Source organism: Mirounga angustirostris, unplaced genomic scaffold (genome assembly GCF_029215605.1).
Source record: "Mirounga angustirostris isolate CCGP_5_RB_7025 unplaced genomic scaffold, mMirAng1.0.hap1 SCAF_13, whole genome shotgun sequence".
NCBI classification, from domain to species: Eukaryota; Metazoa; Chordata; class Mammalia; order Carnivora; family Phocidae; genus Mirounga; species Mirounga angustirostris.
The window spans coordinates 95,206,551-95,233,842 of NW_026991721.1; the positions used below are offsets into that span (position 1 = coordinate 95,206,551).

At 60.9% G+C, this 27,292-nt stretch overlaps 1 protein-coding gene across 20 annotated transcripts in view; it reads right to left on the reverse strand.

Annotated features, from left to right (window-relative positions):
* Positions 1 to 27,292, reverse strand: part of PHLDB1 (pleckstrin homology like domain family B member 1) — a 44,869-nt gene that overhangs the window by 1,225 nt on the left and 16,352 nt on the right. For 4 of the 20 annotated variants that reach the window (XM_054512248.2, XM_054512242.2, XM_054512250.2 and 1 more), the window contains 20 exons: positions 25,621 to 26,969; positions 22,809 to 23,090; positions 22,262 to 22,402; positions 22,011 to 22,148; positions 19,325 to 19,453; positions 18,804 to 18,959; positions 15,660 to 15,770; positions 15,437 to 15,526; positions 14,703 to 14,846; positions 12,928 to 13,101; positions 12,235 to 12,375; positions 10,713 to 10,853; positions 10,459 to 10,561; positions 9,947 to 9,991; positions 9,022 to 9,316; positions 8,844 to 8,934; positions 7,393 to 7,539; positions 5,461 to 5,577; positions 5,099 to 5,201; positions 856 to 941 (listed from right to left, as the gene is read on the reverse strand). In XM_054512248.2, coding sequence (XP_054368223.1) covers positions 856 to 941; positions 5,099 to 5,201; positions 5,461 to 5,577; positions 7,393 to 7,539; positions 8,844 to 8,934; positions 9,022 to 9,316; positions 9,947 to 9,991; positions 10,459 to 10,561; positions 10,713 to 10,853; positions 12,235 to 12,375; positions 12,928 to 13,101; positions 14,703 to 14,846; positions 15,437 to 15,526; positions 15,660 to 15,770; positions 18,804 to 18,959; positions 19,325 to 19,453; positions 22,011 to 22,148; positions 22,262 to 22,402; positions 22,809 to 23,090; positions 25,621 to 26,969 — 3,983 coding nt within the window. Of the gene's footprint in view, positions 1 to 2; positions 740 to 855; positions 964 to 5,098; positions 5,202 to 5,460; positions 5,578 to 7,392; positions 7,540 to 8,843; positions 8,935 to 9,021; positions 9,317 to 9,946; positions 9,992 to 10,458; positions 10,562 to 10,712; positions 10,854 to 12,234; positions 12,376 to 12,927; positions 13,102 to 14,702; positions 14,847 to 15,436; positions 15,527 to 15,659; positions 15,771 to 18,803; positions 18,960 to 19,324; positions 19,454 to 22,010; positions 22,149 to 22,261; positions 22,403 to 22,808; positions 23,091 to 25,620; positions 26,970 to 27,292 lie in introns of those variants that run through there. The other 16 variants (XR_010407093.1, XM_064577363.1, XM_054512243.2 and 13 more) reach the window with 14 other exon arrangements.

A 27,292-nucleotide genomic window follows, 5' to 3' on the forward strand; every position in this document is an offset into this window, starting at 1 on the left:
GAGGAAGGTCTAAGACAGGGCTCACCGCTGACATTCCGTCTGCCCTTTGCCCTCCCTGGCTCCAGGGTGCCCTGGAGCTCGAGACGGAGTCCCAAACAGGCCCCAAACCTAGTGCCCACCCGTCAAGGGGGCCCCAGGCCGAGATGTTCCCCTCCTCACACCTGGGCCGTACCCTACCATGGGGGGGGGGCTCTGTTTCTGGGCACCCCTGGGCACAAAAGTGAGTATCAACAGAATCAGACGCAGAGGCCTATTCCAGTGAGGACCCAAGCCTCCCCTCGGCACCAGAGGGGCAGATGGGAAAAGCTGCAAGTGGGATGCTGGGCCCAGGACCCCAGAGGAGCAGAGATCAGGGCTGAGGCGGCACCAGAGGCTTGCAGGGAGGCTGCTTTGCATGAGGGCGGAGAGCCCAGCCTTCACACCTGTCCCCTTTATCAATCCCGTCAGCCCAACCCCGTCCCTGAGAAGCCCTTCCTCCCCCTCGCAGCCATCCCTCTGGCGCCACCTACCTCCCCACAGGCCTGCTGTCATCTCAGGAGAGGGGGCAGCGAGCCCCTCAGGCCCACAGGGGCTCCCTGCAGCCCCCGCTGCTCCTCCCTCAGGCCCGGGGAAGGGGGTTGGGTGGGGAGAGTAAGGGGTCAGGGGCCAGGAGGGGCCAGGAGGCATTAATGTGCAGTTCTGGTTACAGGTAGGGAGGGAGGGGTACCTCAGTCACCACAGGGAAGCTGAAAAACCTCTTCTGAGAAGGGGAGAGGGAGAGAGCAAGAGAGAGTTTACAAAGAGGCTGAGGAAGGGGTCCAGGACTCGAGAAGACAGGCTGCTGGGCGCACCCCTTCCCCTGCGGCCCGCCCTCACCTTGGCCGCACTGCGCAGGTGGTCATAGTACACTTCTTCGATGGCCTGGAAGTAGATGACCCCCTTCAGCTTCGTCTCATGCTTGTCTGCAAAGAAAATAGGGCCGGGCTGAGGAGGCCCAGCATCCCTCAGGCGAGGGGCCACCGATGGAGCTTCCCCGTCTGGGAAAACGGGCTCATTCCCAGGACTCCAAAACCGAGCCCACCAGGGAGTCCTGAAGACATGGCCCGTGCTCAGCCTTGCTCAGAATTAGAGAAGGCAGATTAGAACCTCTCCTGAGATACCACTTCGCACCTATGAGAAGGGCAAAAATATGCAAAAAATAAACAACACGCTTTGGGCAAGTTTATGGAGAAACAGGTGGGCTAACAGATGACAGGTGGGGTATACAGTGGTAAACCCTTCGGGAGGATCTGGCCAAGTCTACCAGAATGAGAAAGGTGTTTGCCCTTTGAGCCAATGATTACACTTACGAACACTTACCTTACAAATAACAAACACGTGACTGTTCACCACAACGATATTTGTAGTTTGGAAACCAGTCCATCAAGTAGAGATTGGTTAATAAATTAGAGTTTAGTACAGGATGGGATACTAGACCTCTGTTAAATGATAGAGAAACACCTCATGGGGTAGGGTGGAAAAAATACAGATTCAGAAATACACCTTTCAAATGTATCCAATATATTTCCTATAGAAAGATCTGCTAGAATAACAGTAAAACAAGGAACATATCGTATGCCATTTTTTGTGTAAGAAAAGGAGTAAGAGGGCGCCTGGGTGGCTCAGTTGGTTGAGCGGCTGCCTTCAGCTCAGGTCATGATCCTGGAGTCCCGGGATCGAGTCCCACATCGGGCTCCCTGCTCGGCAGGGAGTCTGCTTCTCCCTCTGACCCTCCCCCCTCTCATGCTCTCTCTCAAATAAATAAATAAATCTTTAGAAAAGGAGTAAGAATCTCTGCATTTGTTTACATTCTAAAGAAACTACAAGGGTACGCAAGAGATTAATAAAAACGGTTACCTGTTTTGAGTAGAGGCATAATTCTCAATGTAAACCCTCTTACGTGTTTTTTTAACTGTAGGAGTGCATTTACCTATTCAAGTCTAATAGTAAAAACCAGAAGGAAGGATGTGGCATCTGGAGGCCAGTGGGGGGACAGGAAGGAGCGGGGCCGACAGCAGAGGTGACCGAGCCGGCGGGAAGGGACAGGTCACTGCCAAGGGAAAGCCTAGGGCCTGGGCCGTCTCAAGGCAAACACTGTTCACAACCGAAAGGTCACACCGTCAACTAAGCTCAGACAGTGACAGCTGACAGGCTGCCCCTTGGGGTGCACCCTCACCCCCGTGTCATTTCAGGCCTGAGTCCCTGAGCCAGGAGCTTCAGCCTCCTCCCGTGCCCCCGCCCCACCCTCTGCCCCTTCGACTCCCCTTCCCTAAGGACAAGTTGGTGAGCTTCCTCAAGCAAACTGAATCCTGCTGCCTCAGCCCGCCAGCCTCTCTGCTGCTCCCTCACTGGGACCCTGCTGCCATCTTGGCTTGGCAAAAGCTGTTTACAGGCCACTGCCCTCTGGTCCGGTCTCACGCGTCCTTCCCCGGCACCAGCCCCAAGTTCTCTCCGGCCAGGCGGAGCTTCTCTCGGGCCCTTAACCGGAAGCTCTGTGTACACTGGAATAGTCTCCGTGCCCTTGGCCAACTCCTAAGTAGTCTTCAAGACCCACTGCGAATGGGACCACTATGGTGCCCGGTCACGCGCTCCTGGGCTCCCACGGCACGGACGTCCCTCTGTAGAGCTGACCCTGCTGAATCTGAGCCCTCCTCTGCCCGTTCACAGGTCTACCTCCTCCAACAGCAACTATGTGCCTAGCACACAGTAGGTGCTCAGTGTTGAATCAGTGAGTCTGAGGCACTGGCGTCACCAGAAATCAGAGATCCTTCTCTTAGGAACCTACCCTCTAGTGGGGAGGAAAGCACACACATACGGGCGTTTATGAGCTACGCGACCTTGGGCATGGCTGGGAACGGCAAGGGCGCATCTACACGTCCGAGGCAGTCATGAGAAGCAGGTGGTTGGCACAGCGTCTGGCACCTGCCAGAGCCTCTGTGATCACAGCGCAGACAGAGCCTCTATAAGGCAAGGGTTCTATATGGCAGAGGGCAGGACCCGTTCCCGGTGAGGCAGGGCCAGATCAGACGCTGTATCTGATCTGGACCCCAGAGAATAGAGGGGTTCCGCCAAGTTAGTGGGAGGAGGGTCCAGGCCAGGGTAGGGAGAATGGCAAGTTCAAGGCAGAAGCAGGCAAGTCACACCCAGGGCCCCGATCAGGCCCCCGGCCCACCTCCGTCGGACACTTGCGCTTGGGACAAGGATGCAGCCCCACCTGCTTCCCTCCAACAGCAGCCCCTTCCCACCTCTTCCTTCGCTGGAAACCGCATCAGCTCCAGCCCCCACTTCCTTACCACCCACCTCTCCTCATCTTGTGCCATCTGGCTCCCGCCCTGGACACAAAGGCCTCTGGGTCCGCATTATTCTTGGCCTCTCTGCAGTGTCCCTCATCACTGGCAACACTCCCTGCCTACAAATGCCGGCTCCTCCGGCTGGCTTCCCTCCCCGTTTCCGCCCCTCTGCAGAACGTGATCTTCATTTCACTAACCCTCAGGAAGCTCGTGAAGGCCCAGCGCCAGCGCAGCACCTGGCCTGTGGCTTCCCGCCTCCTGCCCTCCCCCTTGGCCAGCCCCTCCTCCTCCTTCCCCAGGGTTCAGCCCTTTCTTTCCCTCTTCTCTGCTCCGAAGTCGAGCCGCCTGGGTTCAGTTTTAGCTTGGCAGCTTAGTAGCTGTGAGACCTTGGGCAATTTACTTACCTCTCTGAACCTATGTTCCTCATCTGTAAAATGGGTATAAAACAGTGCTTCCCGCACATGATGATGAAAAGGCAACGCGATGCAGGCAGAGTGCTTAGCGCGGCACCCGGTTCGTGCAGCGCTCAGTGAGTATGACCTGCCATTACTATTATTCCAGCACAATCAACTTTAACCCTGACCTGGCTCCTAAATTTAGGTGCCCCCAGGCACTTCAACCTCAACATGCCTGAAATGAAACTCTTCTCCCCAGGCCTGTTTCTCTCAAATGCCCACAAAGTCCCTTCCAGCCCAGGTGGAAACATGGGGACACACAGGCCTCTGCCTCTCCTGTCTCGCACAGCCAGGGCCCAGGCAATCAGGGAAGGCCTCTTGGAGGGGGTGGCACTTGGTTAGGGACCAGGTTAGACGGGAGGCAGGCACTCCAGGCCTGGGTGTCTCTGCCACCAGACACTTAGGCCCTCTCCTTCCAGGCTCTGAACAGGATTGCTCTCCCCGGCTTTATGGCTAGATGGAGCTGGGTGACTGGCTGAGCAGCCCCACTAGTGACCTGAGGACAGACCCCAGCCGGGGCATTTAACGCCCATGCAAGGTGCAACTGGTCTTCTCTTTACTCTCTGCCACTGTGGCCTGCAATGTTCTAAAAATGCATGCTCTCGAACAAAGGGAACACTGGCGCAGAGGGGAGCAGAGCCCCCACCAACCCACAGGGTACCCGGACTCATAGCGGGTGAGAAAGGAAGCTGCGGTTTTGAGCCACTGGGATCTCAGGACTGGCTGCTCCGCAGAACGCCCTGGCCCCTCCCGACCTGTGTGCCACACAGCATCCTGCGCTCAGCGTGGGGACTGTCCAGAGGAAACTCCAGGGACAGGCGACTACGCTGGAGGCAGCGTGGAGAGCAGAGGGAGCAGGACGCGCCAGGGGGCCTGTCCCCAGGGCCGTCCCGAGCGCTCGCTGGCCCCGCTCAGCTGCTTGTCTTAGAGCCTTTGAGGGGACGTGCCCAAGGCGGAAGCCACCGGCCTCCACACGCCCACGGAGCCTGGGCGTCCCCTACAGCACACCCATCCTGCCTGGCTTTCCCAGTCTGCCCACTATCTGCCTCCCTGACGGCAAGCTCCAAGGGACAGAGCCGTAGCCACCCGGCTCGTCACCAAGGCCTCAAGCAGTGCCCAGAGCTTACTCCATGCTCGGTCATACTGCCGAATACGCGAATGAACAAAAACCGAAGGCGGACCGAGTACAGTCTGTACACCGTCCGGGAGGGGAGGACAAGCCCCAGCTCAAGCCCCCGGCCCCACACCGCTAAGCCTGGCCTCCCTCCGGAAGACCAGCTGTCCTGGGTGACAGCCCAAGGGTCCAGGCTCCGAGACGGTCTGACGGGAACTCACCCACGTAATAGGAAAGGGTGCGCTTGAGCCGGTCGAAGACAAACCAGCGCTTCTTCCATGATTTAATCTTGCCGCCCATCTTGACCAAGTAGCCGCGGCAGACCTGGCAAGAAGCAGGAGTGAGGAAGGACCCGAGGGCGTAGCCCCCAGACCTCTCCTCCCTGAGCGGCACTATAAAAGCCGTCGCCTGGGCCTGGATTTGGGGGGGCTGTGGCCCACACCTCTTCAGGCCAGCACACCAGGTCCTGGGACAGAGACCACCAGTGTTAGGGCAGGAACTGGGGCCACTATTCCGAAGGCCCAGGAGGTGCCCAGACTCCAGGGTCCTCTCCCCAGCGCCCGGGGCCACACAGGCCTCGCACCTTGCTGCTGAGCACCACGTGCAGGCAGGTATCGACGCCGTGGCCCGACGACTCAATGTGGGTCTTCAGGTCGAAGTCCTCCTTCCGGATTGGCAGGTAGCGGGTCAGAGGTCGTGCCTGGGAACAGAGGGCAGCGTCAGCAGAGTCTCCCCTCTTCCCCGCGTCATTCCCCTGTCCAGGCCCCTTGGCTTCAGTCCCGAACCCCCACTGCTGCCACCAGTCCCTCCCTGCCCCGGGGCGGTCACCCTGGTTTCAGAGCGCGTGTGGCAAAAGCAGAGACCTAGCGGGCCCGCACTGATGCAACCCCGGCCTGGGCAAACTGCTGAGTGGCTCCATGCCTCAGTTTCCCCACCTAGGACAGCCATCCCTGTCTTGTCCCTGTCCCTGGTCTCCCTCCTGGGCTGAACGGAATAAAGCAAGAGGCCAGAGGTGGGCATGCTCTGGGAAACAAAGCCCAATAAGCAATCTGGCCTATGACTTCTCATCGGACCATGTTTGATCTCATGGCCCCTCTGGGCCTCCCTTTCCTTATATGGCAAACGAGGGCTTCGAACTACATCATCACTAAGGTCTGCTCCATCTCAAAAATTCTGATACCAACTAGAACTTTTTCTCCTACTCCTCCTCTACATTAGAATGGCCGGAAAAGGAAACATCATCAATTAGAAAACGAAACACACAACTTTCAGGAGGTACCCCGAAGACGGGCTGGCTGTGTCCCCTCCTACAGCAGGCACCAGTGCCCCTACGGCGACACCTGAGCCCCAGGGCGGGGGGCTGTCGGGGAGAGAGACGCAAAGTGGCCACGGACTGGGGCAGGACAGGGGAGCTGGACTCCTGACGCGGATCCCAAGCGCGGAGGTAAAACTCAAGAGTTTCTGATTATTTTTTTATTTGTATTTTTTTGAGAGAGAGCAAGAGAGTGAGCGTGAGCAGACAGCGGCAGAAGGAGAATCCCAAGCAGGCTCCACACTCAGGGCGGAGCCCGACGTGGAGCTCGATCTCAGGACCCTGAGATCACGACCTGAGCTGAAATTGCGAGTCAGACGCTTAACTGACAGAGCCACCCAGGCGCCCCCTGGTTATTTCTTAATTCCCAAACCCAATCCAGGTGGCCTACCCCTTAGAATTCATGTTGCTGCCTCATGGGACATCAGGGAGCGGTGGTCGCTGGTCACTGCTGGGGAAGATCCCACAGGACCCCCACCCTGGGGGTTGGGGGGCTTTATAAGACCCAGCAGGAAGGACTAGCCCGAGTCCCATAGGCTCTCACAGTGGGGAGGGGGGCAGGATCTGCCACGAGAGACATGGGTGGAGCTCCCTATACAACCTCACTTCTCCCTCCACCTTCAACTGTCCTGCTCAAATCTGTGCAAAGAAAAAGCTCAGGAGTCCCGTTCCAGAATGAGTACAGCTCTCTCTCGGAGATGTAAACCAAAGTCCGAGTGACACCATCTGCTGGTGGGCGGCCTGGGGCTGCCGAGTCTGGTGCAGGGGGGGCCAGGACAGCCACGAGACACACACACACACCACACCATACACACGCACGCACACCCCACCCCCCCACCCCCCCCCCCACACACCACACACACACACCACACACATAACACACACCACACACACACCCCACACCCCACACACACACACCCCCCCACACACACCACACCCCCCCAACCCCCCCACACACCCCCCCACACACACACCACACACACCCCACTCACCCCCCACACACAAACACACGCGTGCGCGTGCACCCAGGTCTCTGTTCCTGGGGGCTGAACGAGGCCCAAACAGAATTCTGCTTGTACTGAGCCAACAGCAGTCTTCTCTGGAGCAGACGCTTTACAGCCCCGCAGGGCTAGCCGGCTGTCCCCGCTCCTCCCCAGCCCCACCCTCAAGCCGACCGCCCAGCACCCCCGGGCGCCCACTCACCTGGGAAAACTGCTTCTCCCGCATCTTGACCTCCTTCTCCACCAGCTGCTGCCTCCTGGCGCTCTCGCTCTGCAGCCTCCGCTCTACCTGCTCGCGCCGCCTCCGCTCCTCCTCCAGGGCCTGCCGCCGGAGCTCCATCTCCCGCTCCTGCCCCCAAAGCCAGCGGTCGGCGCCCACGGCTGCCCTCTGCCGCCCCTTCCCCCGCGCCCCTCCTCAGGCTGGGGCCGAGCTGTGGGAGGCACCCACCTCAGAGGGCAGCCTGGCACCAGGGAGCATCACCCCCAGAACCCACCCTCTGCAAGCACCTTGCCGGTCGGGTTAAACACTTTCAAGTGCTCGGATCCGGGCTCTGCCGGATGAGCTCTGTGAGCCTGACAAAATCATTCAAACCCCCTGGGCCTCTGCCATCTCATCTGTAAAATGGGGCCGAGGGCGCCTCCCTTCAGGGATTATAGGGAAATTTACACGAGGTCGTGTACATAAACCGCCCCTCACGTATGCCGGCAGGACAGAAGCACCGAATAAGCGGGGCTCTTACACTTATCTGAATTCCTACCACACACGTCACCTAAGTGACTTTTCCCGATACTGAATTATTTTCAGTACTCCTTCCCTAATCATCACTAAGGCCCTTTGAAGCCAAATAACAAACATGTATAATCTAACTTCAAATTTTATGGGGGAAAAAATGAACTTACAGAAGCCATTCTTAGGAGTCTAAAAGTCCTTAAACCAAATCATCAAACACAAAGCACGTCAGTGACATTTTATGTCCTCATCAACAGTAACGACCTTCACACCGTGAGCTCCTGTTTGCCATTTCTTCCCAGCTCAAAACTGAGCAGAGTCTCCTTTCTCTGTTTGCCAAGAGCTGCTTGTGAATATGCCCTCCTTCGACGGGAGTACGACTGAGAGGCCTTCTTTTCTGGCTGGCCTAGCGGCTGCCTCCCACCCCCCAAACCCCACTCTCACCTCCAGAGACGCAGAGCGCCCGGAGGGTGGAGACAGACCCCCCCACCCCCTCCCCAGGCACGGGCTCCTCAGCCCCCAGCGCCCCCGTATCCCCTCCGCCAACACCCCTGCTCTGGCCTGGACACCTGCCTGCTCTTCTAGTCCTACCCCTTGAGCCCCCATTCCCGCCTTTCCTCGCCATCCCCAAGAGGAAGGACCTGCCGCTGGGGGTGGGGAGACCAGAATCAGAGTCCCCGTGGCGGCCAAAACACCCACAGAGGCAAACGCGCAAAGGCCGGAAGGCGCCGCTGGGGAGATTCACGGTGGACAGCGCTTACTGTGCTGCCTGCCGCCTCTTGTCCTAAGAGCTGCGACACCTGCCACGTGGCCAGGCCTCCTCCACTTGAAGAACGCAATTAAAACCCTTTCTTCCTTGAGGGAAGGTCTGGAGGAGCCTGGGGGCGGAGGGGCTGGGGGCGGCCGGCGCCGGCCTGCCTCACCCTGGACTCCATGAGCCGGCTCTTCTCCGCGTGTGCTTCTTTCAGCATCTTCTCCATCTCCTCGATCTTGCCCACGTCCAGGCCGCTGGCGCTGGGGGAGGGGGAGGGGGAGAGCGGGGGGCATCAGGGGGCCGGGAGGCGGCTGGCAGAGGCAGGGCCAGCCCCCCGGGGCGGGTACCTGGACATGTTGTCGGGCGAGCAGGCCGAGTTGCCGCCCATGGAGATGCTGGTCTCCATGCTGTCCGAGCTCTCCAGGCTCAGCGTGTCGTAGGCGTGTTCGCCGTCCTCCCCGCGCTCCCGGCCGGCCGGCAGGTGGTGCAGGATGGAGTGGTGCATGAGCGGGGGGAAGCCGGAGGGGCCCGGCGGGAAGGGGGCCGCCCCGTGCAGGGCATCCCACTGACACTGCGCCTCGGCGGCAGCCTTCTGCTTCAACTCGGCCAGGCGCCGCCGCTGCTCCTCGATCACCTGCTGCCCTGCGGGACGGACGGGGGCAAAGTCACGGCGGGCCCTCTGGGGGACACTGGCAGCATCACAGAGGGAAGAGGGGAGCAGGGAGAGATCAGCACAGGGCCCACCCCTCGGCCCCCACAGCTTCCCTAAAGCCCCCCCCCTCCCCAGCCCCAGGTCCGGCTGCCCTGCCAGCACTCGGTCGCCTGCACGACCGGCCACGGCCACATCGTCCGGCTTCAGTGCTCCTTCTGCATCCTGAGCCCCACAGGGCACTGCCCCTGCCCCGGCGGTGCCTCCAGCTCACAACCATGGCCTGAAGAGCAGGGCAGGGCTCATGCACCCCCGGCCCCCCGCCTGCTGGGGAGGGGAAGGGGTGGGGGAGGGGGTCCGTGAGCAGGGTGTCCATGCAACCCCAGCAGTGATGCATAAGCAGGAGCAACACCAGCAGGGAGGAAGGGGAGACAAGGCAGAGCACAGCTGAGGCACAGCGAGCCCAGCTCGAGGGGCAAGGCCAGGGGACACCCCATCCCAGCTCAGCCGGTGGCGGGGAGGGGGGGGGGGGCGCAGCAGCGAGGACCTGCGCAGGATCATCATGCAGATGCCCAGGCGGGGCTGGCTGACCAAAGCAATGCCCCCAGTGACCAACGTTCTACCTGCTGGGTTGTCGGCTGGGGGGGGCTCGGCAGGAAGCGACTCGCCTGGTGTGGGGGCCCCGGGCGGAGGGTAGGGTAGAGAGACACAGAGGGGATGAGACGAGGGAGACGCACAGACGTGGGCTTTCAAAACGACCAAAATGCACACAGGCAACAAGGACTCCTGGGTCCCCAGAGCCGGTATCTTAGGGAACCACCTCTGGAGGCCAACAGGTGCACCCCCTGCCTCCAGACAGGGCAATGTCCGTCCCGGCTCAGACCAACAAGCATCTCCCTTCTTTGCTGAGCTCTCTGGGAAGGATCGCACGGCCCCCAACCCTTAGTCTCTTGATAGACATCCAGGAAGCTCTTCTTCAGATATTGAATCTAAACTCTTTCTGTGCTTGCCTAGAACTCCATTAGAGCAAAGACACCCTGCGAAAGGTGTGGCACGGGGCGGGAGAGGGGGTATATATCCATATATCCAGGGCCCCCCGGGGAGAGTGGGGGGGGGCAGGCCCACAGCCACTCACCCTTCTGCTGCAGGGCCAGCTGGCGCTTGGTCTCGATGTCCTGCAGCGTGGCCGCCAGGTTGCGAGGGAGGCTGCCTGTCCCGTTCTGGGTGAGTAGAGCACTCTGCGGGGAGAACGGAGCACTGGGACCTGGGGCTCGGAAGACCCCCCCTCCCAAGGCTGTCCTGGGCGGCTCTGACCCCTCCCCAGCGGCACAGCCTCCACGTCCCTACCCCAGCCATGCCACACACCCAGCCTGCCCACGGTCATCAGACCTTCGGGGAGGGGCTCCGGCCCAGGGTAGCCACGCTGAGCTGGGAGGAAGAGGAAGAAGAGCCAGAGGAAGAGGGGAGGGGGCCACTGCGGGTCCGGGGCAGGGGGCTGGTGGCCTCACCATCCATCTTGGAGCGGTAAACCTGGAGGGAAGAGATCCTGCCTGGTGAGCTCCAGCTCCCCCACCAGCCAGCACCCCCATGTCACCTAGGCTGACTGTGATCCAGGTCCCGCCCCGGCACCAGGCCAACAACAGCATTGAGCTTCTTGGGCCAGCCCAACGGACCGGTGTTACTGGTAGCCTCCAAGCCTTTTCCAGGCAGCTCCTCTCTGGACCAATCCCTGGTCTCAGATCTCAGACTGAGATCTCAGAAAAGGTCTCAGAAAATCGACCCATGTGAGGTGGCATTCACATTGGTTGGGCAGAGCTGTGCGGGAGACCAATGGGAGGCCGGGGTTCCTTCTGGTCCAGCCTGAGCCACTAACAGGCTGTGTGACCTTGGGCCATGTACCTCCCGGCTCTGAGCCCTAGATCTGCAAAAGGAGGGAGCAGAGCTAGACGAAGGAACGGCCAAGCTCCCTCGCAGCCCTCACGTTTGCTGAAGACGGGGTCTGGAGTCAAGAACCCTGACACCTCGCACAGGTTCTGCTACTTCCTAGTCATGGGGCGTTGGGGAAATGACTTATCTTCTCTGGGCCCCAGTGTCTGCTCTGTAAGATCAGAGAGTGAACTGCTGATGATCACATGAATCGAAACACATACAAATAGAGCTACCTTACGTGCTAGAAGAATCGAACTCCTCCCAAAGGGAACATGGAATTAGAGCTGAGACCACAAACGTAGAGGTGCGGTGCCTGCACCCCAGGAGGGAATCTTGGGCGCTGGGGTCCTGGGCACAGCCGCAGGTCAGTGGAGCACGCCCTGACCCCTTTCCCCATGCCACGGTCAGCAGCTGGCTACAGGCTCAGGTCGCCTGTACCCTGCACGGAAACGCTGAGGAGGCCTGGGCACGTCCTCATGGCTGTTACTTCAAAGTCTGTCCCACCAGTACTGCCCCCAAGTGTCACTCCTGGGGAGACCCGGAGAGCAAAATGCCAGCCACACTAATTCCAACTGCAAGAGGCCCAAGAGGGCATCATCATCCCCCCCCCCCCCCCGGGTGACCGAGGGAGAGACTCCGGGCCTGAGCGCTGCCGGGGACAGAGCGGAGCCGTGGTCTGCCCTAGCACAAGGCACCAGACCCACCCCACCCTGGTCCCCGCCTCGGGAAGGCCCTTCCACTGGACCGGCAATCCTCTAAGCCATCGGTGGATCAGAGGCTGGCCCTCCAGCTGCCCAAAGGGCCAGGACGCTGCCTGTGAGGAGACCTCAGGGCCCAGAGGCCCCTTTCTGCCCTGACTCGACTGACTGCCACCCCCGCCCCCCCATCTAAGGTGGCGCTATGTGACCGCTGGACCAGCAGGAGGTACCCAGAGCAGAGAGGAGCAGGGCTGGGGAGGGGCGGGCAGGGGGAGAGGGGTTACCTGCAGCTGCCGGGAAGCTTTGGCGGGCAGAGGCGGGGGAGAGGAGCGCGGGGAGGCCGCCGCGGGGCCGGTCCCCAGCCCGGCCATCAGCTCCTGGTACCACTGCTCTAAGTCTACGGCAGGGAGAAGCAGCTCCTCCATCTGGAGTGGGACGTGGGGCGTGGGGAGCGGGCGTGGGGAGCGGGCGTGGAGAGCAGGCGGGGAGGAGCGGGGCGGGGAGGGAGCGGGGAGGGGTAGGTTGGAGGAAGAGTAAAGGAAGACCTCGATCAGGGGGGAAGCAGGAAGGTGAGGGGGAAGGGAAGGGAAGGGAGGAAGGGAGAAAGGGAGAAAGGACAGCATAGAGAGAAGGAGGAGAAAAACAGTGAGAGAACAGTTGCTGCGAACACGCCGAGGGCAAAGAGGAACAGTCAGGACACAACTCCCAGACCGGAGACTCGCGCTCCGCCAGCCCCGATGGCGGCGGCGGCCGGCGCCCACAGGCACTACGCACTCCGGGGCTGGCCTCAGCCCCGAAGCCGGGAAGCCGGGAAGCCGGGAAGCCGGGAAGCCGGGAAGCCGGGAAGCCGGGAAGCCGGGAAGCCGGGGCGGCGCGCGCACACACGCACGCGCACGCACGCACACGCACGCACGCACGCACGCGCACAGCCACACCAGCCGCGGGCTGGGGGTGGCAGGAACACACAGACCACCAACCTTGGGTGAAGGCGTGAGAGAAGCGGAGGAGGAGGAAGAGGGCAGCACGGGAGGAAGGCAGGTGGTGGGAACCAGGTGCCGGGAGGCAGAGGCCCAGAAAGGCAGGCCGGGCGCAGGGTTTGTGGGCACGGGCGAGGCGCCCCACATCGCCTTTAGCTGCTCAAGCGTCACGTACTTGGGGGAAGGCCAGGATGCGGGAGGGAATACAAGAGGTTAATGGAGCTGCGACCCAAGAGATGGCCCTGCCCGTGGGCAAGGGAAGGGTAATCCTAGGAAGCGAAGAGCAGCAGAGCCTTGCACAGCCCGGAAGGCGAGTCCTCTCAGTAGGACGCCCTGGCGCCACAGCAGAAGGCCTGCCCCTCGCTGAGCCGTCAGGAGCTGCAGCGCCCGAGGCCCCCCCGGGAAGAGAAGAAACCAGTCCCCACCCCCCTTATGCCCGCTGCTCTTCTCCCTCACCGCTGGAGACAGACCCTGTCGTCCCCCAAGCCCCACCCAGGCCTGAGGCACCATCTGGGCACCCACGAGGAGGCCCAGGTGGGCTCCCTCCGTGGCTGGTACCTCACTGTCAGGCAGGGCCTGGGCGAGCACGCTGGGGGAGGTGGCAGAAGCATGAGGGTCCAAGCGGAAGCACAGCTGGAGAACCTCTGCCAGGCTCACATACTCCTAGGGTGCCCGGTGGGAGGGGGAGGGATGTGCAGAGAAGAGGTTAACAGGGTACAACCAGGTACCCAACACCCAAACTCCATGCCTTAGGGCCACCACTCCATTCAATACAAGATCCAGAGCAGGGGTGGGGAGCTCAGCTGCCCACCATGGCCGGAGACAGCTGTTGTGGGCAGGGTGGGGGGAAGGGAGGACCAGAAAAGGGCAGGCAGAACAGTCTGAAGGCTCTTCTTGACCTCTACCTTTTGAAGCTGCCTTGCCATCCAGGCAGACCCTGAAGGCCCACCCCTGGGTTTGCTCTGGGCTGGGGACAGGAGAAGCCGAGGGAAGGCCTTCCAAGAGTCCACTGAGGATCAGGACCCGGCTCCCAGACAACCCTTCTGTCTCCGACACCTTGGGCATCCCCAGTGGGGCACATACACATGCGTCCATGGAGTACCAGCCACCATTCCCGAGCATCTCCTCGCACCCCATCTGCTGGGGCAGGAGCTGGAAGGGGTGGGATGGAGACACCACTAGGGAGTGAGCTAGACGGGCTCTGAGAGAGAGACCTTAGCAGGAAACAGCTCAAAGCCCAAGTAGAAAAATGGGCCCAGTGCCCATGGGTTAGTACTTGGAGAGAGATACTAGCACATTAGCTTGTGGGGTGGGAGGACAGGGCCTGGCATAGTCCCTGAGCATATCCTTAGACCCCGGAGCTTATCTAGGTGTCCCAGGCATGGCAGGCATCCAAAATGCTGCTGAGTGCACAAGAGCCTAAGCCTGCCCTATCCAGAGGGAGCCCCAGCCTGGCCTAGCTCCAGAGGGCAACTGTCCTCCAGGGCTCAGGGAAAAGGAAAATGAGCTGGAGGATCCAGTGGGTTGTGAGAACTGATGAATGGCATGCAGGACATGTGCAAATTAATATGCAAATCGGTGCTCTGGTTTTGCACGGGCTGCGCAGGCCCTCTCCGGAACAGCAGGGTGGCACACACACTCACACTCTCACAAACTCTGGCCAAAGGGTAATGGCCACGCGCCCTTTAGCTGGGCCCGTGGGGGAAGCTGTAGGCAGGAGCTCAGCAAGCAGGCAGGCAGTGGGCACAGCAGGGCAGGCAGTTAGCTGTGATTACCTCTTGTGCTTTGGGGCTGAGCTGAGTGGAAGCAGGTGGGGTTAGGGGGACAGAGGAGGCCCCAGGCTCAGAAGACCCTGGGAAAGGGACCAGAGTTGCAGATCCCAGCCCCATCTCTGAGGACTCGGAGATGAGCAGTTCAGCCTACAGAGAGGGTACATGGTGAGGGGCCTCTCCCCTCACGCAGCCCAGCCACCCCGCCCCAGGCCTCAGTGCAGTGAGGCAGGTAAAGAGCTTGGGAACTGGGGCACATCCTGGTTGGAACTTACACCCCAGGCATGCAAAGACTCGGGAAAGAACGGCTTAAGGGACGTCAGAGCCCACTTCTCAGCCAAGAGCGTAGCTCTAGACTGAAGCCCAAGGAGCTCCAAGGTCAGGACCCCTAGATTCCTGTGCTCCCCCTCAAGGGGAATCTACCCAGCCCTAGCCCTTACCAAACCGCCGAGCGGCCTGTCCTCCCCACTCATGCCTCCTGAATCCCCCAGATGTATTTAATCACCCCAAATGGCAGCATCAGTAAGCTCCTCCGAGCCAGAAAGGTATCTGAAAAGCAGCAGCTGGTGGCCACAGAGGGTCAAATCCCAGACGTCAGGGCCATTCCTACTCAGACCTCTCCAGTTCAGGAAAATGTCCCCATACTCAACCTCAGGGGCGAAGGTGCCCCATGTGGCTCCAGAGCCTCCCGAGAGACCCGCTGGGCCTGAAGCTAGGGCCAAGCCCAGCACGTTCGTTACCTCTTTGAGGGTGGATGTGGTCTTCGGGAAGGACCGGCCTCCTGTGAGTGAGTAGTATCTCCCCTCCAGCACAGTCAGTCTCTCCTTCTCCTACAAGCCCCAAGGGGCCGAGTCAGCACGGGGTGGGGGTGACGGCACGGGGGAGGACCAAGGGAAGCGGGTCCCGCCTGGCCTCCACACACGTCTCCCACCATCGCGCCCCAGCCCACCCCGCCTGGGCTACCTTCTGCAGCAGCTGCAGGGAAGCGTTCTTGTCCCTTGCCAGGCGCTCCGACTCTTGCACTGCCTGGGCCCGGATCTGCCCCGCCTGGCTGTCCAGGATTGCCAGGCGCTCCTGGAGGAGAGGGGGGCCAGTCAGTCAGGCCTGGGAGACAACAGGGCTGAGCCCACGGGAAGACCCGTGGCTTGGGCGGAGGTCATCAACCAGCCCTTCTGCTTGGCTTCCACTCACCCCGGGGGAAACCGGCAACTACGGTCAGTTCCTCCCCTCAGCCCTCCCTCAACCAGCAACTCCTGTGCCCTGCCGTCAGCGAGTCCAGAACCCGGGGTGCAGTGAAGAATTCCCCACCTGCCCTGCCCCCACCGCCACCCCCCCAAGTCTGCTGCCTTCCCGGCCGGGACCTCCTCACCAGCCTCCCGCTCCCACTCTCTCGACTGTCTGGTGGGCTCCACACTGCCACAGATACCTTCTTAAAATGGCCTTGGAGGTTTGTTTTTGTTTGCTTATCTGAATTTTCGAACCCTTCTAAAAATATATACATATTACTTGAATAATTTTTTAAAAATTCACCAGTAAGATTAGATGACTCCTCTCCTCAAAATCTTTGAGTGACTCCCCATTACTCACAGGCCAGAGCAGGGACTCCGAAGCCAGCATTTGAGGGCTCCTGGAACGGGGCCCCCACCGAGTCCCCCCAATCCTGGCCGCGGGGTACAGCAAGCTGAGAAGCTGCATGCTCTCAGGCCTTTCTAACACCGCCCCCTTAGCCCGGGAGAGCGGCCCCGACCTTCCACCACCGAGGGCTCACTTATCCTCCAAGACCTGACGGAGCGCTACCTCCTCTCCCAACACCTTCCTCAATCACCAATTTCTCTGCTCCTCCCTCTGTGCTCAGATGACTCTGTAGCGCCCTCTGCCTCATACTACGGGTACTTATGAACACCACCCCGCCCAGGCTGTCCGATCCAAGGGCAGGGTCAGTGTCTTAGATTCTGCCTCCATATCCCCAGTAGAACTTAGCACAGTGCTTGGCTCAACAACCATGTGCTAAAAGGAAATGAAAAGAGAATAACGTGAGAGAGAAGGATGGGGGATGGGGGAAAAAATGGGCTGGGTTAATCCTAGGAGGGCTTCCTGAAAGAAGTGGCCTTAAACCACCACCTTTAAGAGTAAGACGTGAGCAAGGAGGGAGGGAAGAAGGGAGCTGTCCTAGATCTGGGGTCAGCCCAAGGGGTAATCCCCACAGCAAAATCTGCTGTTTATTGAGAACCTGTTAGTACTCAAGAACTCTGCTAAATGCTTTGCATTTGTTACCTCATTTAATCCTCTTTTGAGGCAGGTACCTTTATGCCCATTTTACAGATAAGAACACTGACATAGGGGCACCTGGGTGGCTCAGTTGGTTAAGCATCTGCCTTCGGCTCAGGTCATGATCTCAGGGTCCTGGGACCAAGCCCCATGTGAGGTTCCCTGCTCAGCGGGGAGTCTGCTTCTCCCTCTCCCTTTGCCCCTCCCCTCATTTGAGTGCGCATGTGCCCACACTCTTTCTCAAATAAATAAATAAATGAATAAAATCTTAAAAAAAAAAAAGAAGAACACTGACATATTTAGGAGCTGATGAGTGCTAGAGCTGGGATTAGAACCAAATCTGTTGGGACTCCAAAACCAGGACTCTGAACCACTCTGGATCACAGTGGAGACGGGAGCACCAGACACCAGGGCAGATGCAGCCTGGCACGGGTGGGACACTGGGAGCTGAGGGAGGAGGGGAGGCTGAGCAGGCTCAGGAGAAAGCAAGGGAAAGAATGTGACCCCCCAGGGTCCCAGTGGCTCAGCTCGGTTCCTAGGAGCCAGGGTGGGCATGGGGAGGAGAGAACAGGAGTCCAATCCTACTGACCCCTCCCAAACTCCCTGGAGCTTATACCCACCAGGACCTCAAAGGGATGGGATGAGCTGATCTAGGGCTCCCGGCTGCATCCTCTCCAAAGGGAAGAGGAAGAGGCTGGAGAAGTGCCAGCCCCTGGCCCCAGGGCAGTACAGCATAAGGAACAGATACTTTGAGGCCAGGCGGGCCTGGGGTCCAATGCTGACTCTGAAGCTTGTAAGCCGAGAGGTGTGGGGCAGATACGTAGCTTCTCTGAGCCCTCATTTCCTTGTCTATAAAATGAGGATAAGAGCACTGGCCTGTGAGAGCATCATAAGGTTGGCATAAGATAACCCAAGAAAGCCTCCTGGCACACACCCACGTGCTTGGGCAATGCTAGCTTGCTTCCTTCCTTCCATCTGTCTCGCATCTGGAAGCGGATGCATTTGTAAGGCAGAGAAACTCAGGGAGAGGGGCAAGGGATCCAGACGCAGGGGGAGGGCCAGCAGCTCCCCACATACCACCACACTCAGGCTAGCCCTCGAGACCCCAGCCACCACTTTTCAACACCCCTCACTGCCCTCACCTCCCACCCACTCACTCCAGCCGTCGCAGGCACGTGAGCTGCTGGACCATCCTCCCCCTTCTCCTCCCCGACTTAACACAAGCTTCCTCCCAAATGTACTCCCCACCCTCACATACACACACACACCCTGTCCTGGGCTGGCTGAGGTCAGGAGCAGAGGATCACTGCATCTGGAGCTCCAGAACCGGTGAGGATACCATACACAATCCCCTTGTTTTCTGGCTCAGCTAAGGCTGAGCCACAGCTGGAGCCTAGGGGATGCCCTTTCTAGGACCACCGGTTGGCTCAATATCCAGACCTCAGCACCTTGTACGTTTCCCAGCACGTCCACCAGACAGACAGATCTACACGAGCAGCAAGCCTCCCCCCAGCCTCCTCCTCCCCCATCTCCACCTTTCATTTCTCTGCCCACCAGGGCCGGCTCCGAACGGGAGCCCTGTCCACTCTCCCCTGGGAGCCCACACTCACTAACAGCCCCTGCCGTCCGCCCAGCGCCCTCAGACTACCCTCAGGGCCCATGCTGTCCTCACACACACCGTCCTGCTTCATTCTCTTGACAGCCTGCTCTTGGTTTGCAGAGAGGGAGACTGAGGTTCAGAAAGGTAAAGTTAGCTTTTAGGGGGTCATCAGCTGGGATCCAACTCATTGGCCTCCAACCTCCCCGCTGGCTCTGAGCAGGGGATGGGGCGGCGCGCACCTTCCTCTTGGTGATGCTGCGAAGCAGCTCGGCCTGGCTCCGGAGCAGCCCCTGGCCGGCCAGCTCCCGCTCCTCCTCCACGCGGCTCTCCCGCTCCAGCTGCTGGAACTCCAAGTCCTCAAACAGCTTTGTCTCCGTCTCCAGGGCCTCGGCCTCCTTGAACGACAGTGACAGAGGGGGTCGGGCGGTGCTCGGGATACCACTCTGGGCCTGGAAGGCCAGGCCACAGAGGGGGGCGGGGGAGTTCTGAGGGCTGGCCCCAGGGAAATCGGGGAAGGGACCTGCCCCCGCCCAACCCCCTTTCCTCTGCTTGGGTTTGCCCCCTGCGCGGAGCATCAGTGCCTGGAGTAGCAGAAAGGAGAAAAGCGCTCCCCCCATCCTTCCCGGTCCCCTCCAAGCCACAGCACCGACCCTGGTGTCCGGCAGGTACTGCAGGGCCCAGGTGGTCCCGTCCCACCGCTCTCCTCTCTTCTGGGTGGGTGGCCCTCGGGGGCCAGGGAAGGGGGGCTGGTGAAACTGACCCTTCTCAGCTGCTCCTGTAACTGTTCCCGCACTGACTCGGGGCAGTTATCGAGCTGCGTCTGGAGCTCGGCGTAGAGCGCCTGGCGGGCCTCCAGGTGCCTCCGTCCCGCGGCCAGCTCCGCCCTCTCCTGGTCGGCGGGAGGGGGGGGGAGGGCGGGCACAGGGGAGAAACAGAACACACACTCCTCAACTCCGGCCCGCGGGCAGCGGCGGCCATGGGGGGGGCGGCCAGGGAGGGAGAGAGCCAGAGCCGGGGAGCGGCAGAGCGGTGGGGGGAAGAAGCCGAGGAAGAACAGAGGAGGATACGCGGGAGGGGAGAGAAGAAGAGAGAGGGGGAAGGCGTGTGGGAGGGGTGAAGCACGGGAGAGGCGCAGGACACTCGCAGGTGCAGGGGGCCGCGTACGACAGCCAGACGGGAGGGTCTCGGGCAGAAATTTTGGTCTCTCGGAGTCCTCTGGACTAGAAACTATTTGGGGAGGTCCTAAGAAAAGCCCTCGGTCTTCTCTCCAAACCCATCAAGGCCGAAGCTGCTTCCCCATCACAGACGCCCAGCCTCTGGCCCCTGCTTCTCCCCCTCTTCCACCGCCTGGAGACCAACATTTCACCCTGGGGCAAAGGGTAGAGCCGGCGAGGGTTAAGTGCAGGGGCCGGGAGTGACTCAAAGCTGCAGATGTTAAAGCTCCGGGCAGTCAGTGCGGCGGCAGGACCCCAGCCCGACTCCCAGGGCCTCCCTCCCTCCTGCCCAGGGTGGAGGGGGGGGGCTGGTGCTGCAGGCCGAACTCCAGCAGGAGAGGGTTGCAATTAGTTCGGCCGTTGCCATGGCAACAGGAGCCCCAGGAGTGGGTACAGAGAGGAGGTGGACAGCTCTGTCTGGGGCGAGATGACACCTCCGAGGGCGGGAAGGGGGACAAGGGGAGGAGCTGGTGAGTCACCCCTCCGAAGGACAGGCAGAGGAGAAACTATGATTACTGATTCCAAAACCAGAGTGGGGCCGTGGGCTGGGGAGGAAAGCCAAGTGAACCTTCCCCACGGCCACCACCCCCACCCCCCACCACCACCTCAAATAACTGGGCTCAGAGAGAAGGCACTGTCCTGACTTCCAAGTGATGCCAGGTCAGTGAAAAAGGAAGTTAGGCAGCTTCCCTCTGAAATGCTGAGCTTACGTGAAGTAAGTCCCTATGCGGAATCCTGCCCCACCCTCCCCCGACCCACCCCCCCATCCAGGGAGAGGAGGACCCAATCAGGCCAGTTCCTGGGGTCCAAGAACCTCCCCCTCATTGGACTCAGCCTTTACAACACCCTATGTTCCTGATGGCTCAGGGGTGGGAGAAGGGGAGAGGCCTACTCATTCCCACCCTCCGGTTAGGGTATCTGAGCTTGGGAAACCCCAGGGGGGAAGCTGGGAAGGGCAGCCACGGTGTGGCAGAGAGAACCCGTCCAAACCCTCCCCAGGCCATGCCACCCCAGCTGCACCTCCAGACCCCTCAGCTCCGAAAGCAACAGAGGGAAGGGAGGCAGATGGCTAGAGGACAGCCGGCTTCTCCCTGCTGTATGGAGGTGGCACCCGGGACCCTTCCAAATGGGGGGCACTCTTCAGGCTGAGAAGCACCCCGGCTAGGCATTTCCCCCAACCTTGACCCCTCCTGCCAATGCACCATTGAGTAAAGTTGAGCTGTGCCCCCTGTCCATTCCTTTCTGATCAAAACCCTGGAGTCCCACACCAAGAAAGGAAGGAGGCAGAATTAGACGGGGAGAGGTCAAGGGCACGGCAGTGCCCCTGGAGTTAGTACGAAAGCAGGCGTGGCTCAGCCCTGCCTGGGTGGCACTGGCAGTTAGGGGCATGCGGAGAGCCCAGGACAGTGATTAGAGGGGGCGTTAGTGCAGGCCTGGTTGGTAAGCGTGGAGTTAATTTGGCACAGAATTTGGGAGTGTGGTTTTGGGGGCCAGAGCCAAAGCTCCAAAAAAAAATGGGGGGATGTCAAAGAATTTTTAAGATTCTCAAAATTGGGACAGGAGGAAGACGCTCTCAAAAAAATTCAGGAAAATTAATTCTTGGAAAAAATACTGTCAAGTCCAGAAAGAGGCGGCCCGGCTCCACACTCCAGAGCTTTTGGCACGTTGTTGGGCATCTCGGGCCTGGCGGGCACGGCCCCTGTGGGACGGAGCGCCCCCTGCAGGCTGGCACGGGATCTGAAAGGGGCGGGGGCGGGAGCTGGGACCACCTGGGATGGGAGGCTGCAGATCCTGAAGGCTCAGGGGAAGCAGAGACGTGAGGGCCATCTCCCAGAGATCACATCCTGAGCACCCGAGGCATGCCGGGCAGGAGACGTTCTCTAGATGGAGGGACCCAATTCCGAACCACTTCCCAGCACCAGTCCCTCAGGCTGTGCTCACTGCCCAAGCAGCAGCTTTGGCACTGCCTAGAAGGGCCACGAAGGACCAGGAATGGCAGGCACCCACAGGGAGCACAGAGACCCAGACAGAGGAGACCCCAGACCAGCCCCTGACAGTGCCCTTCAAGCTGGTACCTTCCACAGAGGACAAGGCCCCCTGCTCCTGGGCAACACAGGGACCGCCAGGTCTGCAGGATGGCTGACGAGGGAAGGGGTAAGAGGCCTAGAGGAGGCACTGCCCCTCCCCCAGGCCACCGGTAGCCAGCCCCAGGCCAGGCCAGCTGTGCGTTACCTTGTCCCTCTCCTTCTGGATGCCGGTCTCCAAGGTCACCAACTTCTCCTGCAGCTGGTCCATTGCCTTCTGCTCCTTCTGCAGCAGCACCCGCTCTGCCTCCCTCTCCCCCTGCAGCAACGCCCGCTCCATTTCAGCCTGGGGGTGACACCGGGGCCACGGGAGAGCCAGTCAAGGCGGACGGACTCAGGCCACTCCAGAGGCCTTGCCTCGGCGGGGGGAAGAGTGCAGCCAGGGCCCCCACGGCTCACCTCCCGGGCCGACTCCTGCAGCTGCTGTTCCAGCTCCTTCACGCGGACCTTGAGCTGCTCCACGCGCCCCAGCACCTGAGCCCGCTCCTCCTCCAGGGCCAGCGCCTCGGCCTGGAGCTTGGCGCCAGGTGCATCTTCATGCTGCAGGGGGAGAGAAGCCATCAGCTGGGGGCGCCTGGAGCCTTCCATGATCAGACTCAGGGAATGGAGCCCCGTTCCTCAGGGCACTTGGAAGGGGTAGCTAGACCGAGAGAGGAGGCCAACTCTCCTCCCCGCAAGGGAAGCAAAACCAGCTCAGCCAAAGGCAATGGACGTTCACCCCTGAGCGCCAGGCCCGGAGGAGGCCCCACGGCAAGGCCCGTCAGAAAGCATACCCGTAGCCTGGGCACCACATCAACACCGCCTCACCTCTACACCTCACGTCCCCAGCCTCTTCCCAAACCTGCCCCTTCGGCGACCTCCCCCTCCCCAGGCCTCAGCCCCCCCCCCACGCCGGCCTCCTCTGCCCCCCAGCCCCTCTCACCAGGCGCCCCCCACCCCGCCCCACCTCCTGCTGGGTGCTCTCGGTGCTGCTGCACTCCTCCTTGAGGTTCTCCTCGTCGGAGCGTTCCACACACTCCCACAGGCGCTGGGGGGCACCCCCAGGCTCCTCAGCGCCCCGCCCAGAGGCCCCTGTGGCCCCTGAAAGGCCCCGTGAGGGCCTCCGGGCTGCCAATGCCAACGCCGCCGCGGCCTCCCCAATGCTGGGCAGCTCCCCGGCCTCGGGCCCCCCGTCGGCCCGGCTGTACTCCGCACACAGGTTCAGGATGGTCTCCAGGCGCTGGCGTTCCTGGGGAGGGGGCACAGAGCAGGCATGAGCGGCGAGGGAGGCCGGGTCCCAGCAGACCTGGAGCCAGGCGCGGCGTGCCACCAGGACGGAGAGCTAGGACACCAGGTGCTCGGGGCTCAGGAGGAAGTCAGGAGAGCCCCAAACCCAAGGCCTGCGGAAACAAAGGGAAGGAGGGTGTCCCAGGAGGAGGCGGGACGAACCAAAGCCACTGTGCCACCTGCCCGCATGGCTAACCCCTCCCATCTCCCGGTTTCCTTTCCCTTTCCGTTCTGTCCCCAAGGGGGCTTCCTTGCAGACACCCAGCCACACAAACTGGTGAGCAGGCTAAAGACCACGACACACTGATAAACACTCGGGTGCTCATGCTGACTCGGACCCACAGAGATCTACAGACACAAGGGTACACGGGACCCCCACCCCCCACCCCCCACCCCGACACACCAGTCCTGACCCGCGAGGACACAACATGTGCGCTGTGCTTACATTAACAGGCAGGTCCTGGCGCGCACGGACGCACGCCGGCACACACACAGATAAACACAGCCTAGCGTGCAGACAGGTGGGCACTGACCCAGACCGGGCTGGAAACCAGACCCACAGGCAGCTAGGGATCCCAGGTTCCCGCAAAGCTGCGCTCGGCCTATGTACACCAGGCCAGACAGACCTGGGACACGGTCCTCCTCATGCTGGCCCCAGCTCCAAGGTGCTCTCAGGCAGCACCCCCGTGTCTTCCCAGCCAGGTGAGCCCAGGCCCAGTTGTGAGCGCTCCAAGTGGCTGCCACTTCATCCACCCTCCTCCCCACAAACAGCCCCAGCCAGATACCTCTCAGGGGCCTATGAAGTGAAGGAGGGATGGTGCAATTGTGCTCCCGACCTGTGGCCCCCTCTCATCCACAGCACCCCAGCCCTGAAGCCCCCCTGTCCCAGACCTCAACCTCAGGTGTCTCTCACTGCACAGTGTGGCCGTGACCCCAGACACGTACCCAGCTTCCTTCCTGCTGCCTGCCCAGTTCCATGTCAAAAACAAAACCAGGAACAGAGCCTCCCGCACCCAGGAGGCTGGGCCAGTGCCCCCGCCCCTGCCCCAGGACCCAGATAAGCAGCCTGCGGGGAGGTGGGAGGGGCAGGGCAGGGAGCCTCTGAGATTTAAAGTGGCAGGAGGGGCAGGTCAGGGCTGGCGGTGAGGTGTGTGCTTGCACCTGGGGGTGGGGAGCCTGGGCCCGTCACTCCGCCTTCACCAGACTCGCTGCTCCCTATCCAGGATGAGCCCCCAGGGTGGTCCAAGCACGCTCCTCGAGGCCAAGGCAACAACAGTGAAAAGAAGATGTAGCGACAGAAAACACTGGGGATCCTGCCTCATCTCTCCCCCAATCTGGGACACAAACACACTGGCCCGCACCCTCAACCTCACCCAAAGCTGTCCCAACCTCTTCGGAAAAGCTCTTCAGACAAACCTCCTCATACCAATCCCACGGTCCCTGGACCCCCCAGCAACCCCGTGCTACTCACAATCCATTCTCCTGTCCGTGTGCTCGAGTGTCTACACACCAGCCAGAGCCCCCAGGAGCTCCCTGCACTATCCGGGGAATCCTGGCCCCTGCCCAACTCAGATGCTGTCCCTAGGACAGCTGCCCAGAGCCACACCCGGCCCCCAAATGCAGCCACACGTGTGCACCCACGCCGATGCACACAATCACAATCGGACGGTCCCGCCCAGGGTCAGGCCAGGGGCTGCCCTGCCCTGCCACCCACCTTCCCAGATGATCCTGCCTGGGCCAGGGTGAGCAGCTCCCACCCATTTGCAAAAGACCAAAAAGAAGAAAGAAAGAAGAAACTTTTCTAAAGAACAAGGGGCTCTTCTAAAAAAGGAGCCTTGGAAAGACAGGAGATTCCAATTCCAGCTCTGCCCGAACTACTGTGTGACCTCGGACACACCCATTCCCCTGTCTGGGCCTCAGCCTCCTCATTAAGACCCGCTTCTCCTTGGGGCGCCTGGGTGGCTCAGTTGGTTAAGCGACTGCCTTCGGCTCAGGTCATGATCCTGGAGTCCCGGGATGAGTCCCGCCATCGGGCTCCCTGCTCAGCGGGGAGTCTGCTTCTCCCTCTGACCCTCCCCCTCTCATGCTCTCTGTCTCCCATTCTCTCTCTCAGATAAATAAATAAAAAAATCTTAAAAAAAAAAAAAAAAAAGACCCGCTTCTCCAACTGAGAGGTGCCAGGCCTCACCAGAAATGTGGTGCGTTTTCCTAGAGCTTTGTTATATTCAGGTAAATAACGCGGAATTTAATTTATACATTAAAACAAATGCCGTGTTATAGAAGAAAAGCAAGATTAACATGAACTTAAAATAAAGCCTTTGAGATTCCAAGCAAAGTTCTTCAGGGAACCAGACCCCTGAGATTCAGGCCACTAAGGTGCCTCCTGGAAGTAGAAAAGCTGGAGAAGCCCAGGCCCTCCCAAGGGCCCCTCCCACTCGGCCCTGGCAGGGACCCCGCCATGGACGGTGGCGGCCTCCCTGGCATCCGCTCACCAGCCTCTCCATCTCCTGCTCCCAGAGCCGTTCTTGGCGTTGCCGCCGGTGGTACTCCAGGAGGTCGTCCTCATTGTCACTGATCTCCGTGATGCTGTTTTTCCGCTCCCGAGTGACAGGCACCCGCAAGTCCCCACTGGACAGCTTCCTCTGGGCGCGGGGGCTCTGGCGGGGCGAAGCCCCAGTCAGAGAGCCCAGACTGTAGGCTGGGCTCAGCCTACCACTGAAGCTGCCCTTGCGGGGTGCCAGGGACTCCCCAAGCGTGGGTGAGGGGCTCCGTGTCCTCCGGCCCCGAGCCCCCAGGGTCAGTGAGAAGTCCTCTGGTGAGGCCCCATGGGCGGCCCAGCGCCGGGGCCGGGGACTCTCTGCCACTTCTCTGGTGAGCTTGGGATCTGGAGCAGTCCTGGTGGGCATGGGGGACAGCGCCCGTCGGGACAGAGCCGGGCTCAGCGGAGGGAGTTCTCGCATGCTGTCCAGGCCCCGCCGGCCCAGGCGGGGACTCTCGGGAGGCTGCAGGGTGCGGGCGGCTGGCCCATCGGAAAATGTTCGGCCCACCAGCTGGCGTGAGGGGCTGGCTGTCAACAGCCGCTCGGTGCCCGGCAGCTCACGGAAAGGGCTGGGCGGGCGGTCCTGGAGTGTGCCAATCTTGTTTCGGGGAGCAGGGACTGGAGGCTGGAATTTGGGGCTGCCAGGAATGCTGGTGGGTTGGCTTCGGGCCCCGGAAGCTGGGTACTCACTCAGGCTGATAGCCACCACGGGCAGCTGTCCAGCCAGCCGGGGGCTCTCGGGGGCTCTGCGGGCCTCCGCCAAGACAGTGGCTGCAGGGCTGTCCGTCAGCAGACCTCGGAGGCCAGGACTCGGAGGCCTCTCGTGACCCCCTTTCCTGCCCAAGCGGGGGCTCTCAGAGGCGCGGGCACCGCTCGGTCGGGACTGTGGGGGCTGCAGGGCCAGATGGTAGCTAGAGGAACGGGCAGGTACCAGCGGGGGCATGGAAGGCGCTGGCTCCTGCCCGCTGGGTGAGTGGCTGGCACAGCTTCCGCTGCTAGCTGGTGAGGAGAGTGGAGAGAAGGCTGGAGACGTGTTCTCATAGCTGGAGCCCACAGACATGGCGCCAGGGCTGGTTGGGGGGGACAGCAAGTAGCGCCCCCCATTAGCCATGGGCGACAGTGGGGAAGTCGCGGCAGGCTTTTTGCCTGCAGCTCCAGGCTCCTCTAGCACCAGTGAATCCATGATTTCCTGCAGGTCCTTCTCAATAGAGCTCACCAGGGAACTGTGGCTGGCACAGGCGGAGGGTCCCCGGGTTGCCGGCTGTGGGCTGTGGTTGCCATTCACCAGGCTTTCTGACCCTGCTGGTGGGAAACGCAAAGACGCCTCAGGCCCTGGCCTTCAACCCTTGGGAGCTAAGGATGCACGAGAGTGAGGGCACTCTCCGGCCTTCTCCTAGCAGAGACTAGGAGAGCCAGGTGATCTGGGTGCTTCTCTGCCACTGACCCGCTGCGCAACCTTAAATCACTTGCCCTCAGTTGCCTTCCTTTCTATGACGGGAGGGGACGGGCGCTGCTTGCTGGCTCTGACGTTTTCCAGCTTATGACAGGGTTGCTAACCGTGCCAGCCACTTCTAGGCCTAGTGGTGCTGGGCTCACCCCAAGAAGAGGCCCCCCCGCCTTGGTTT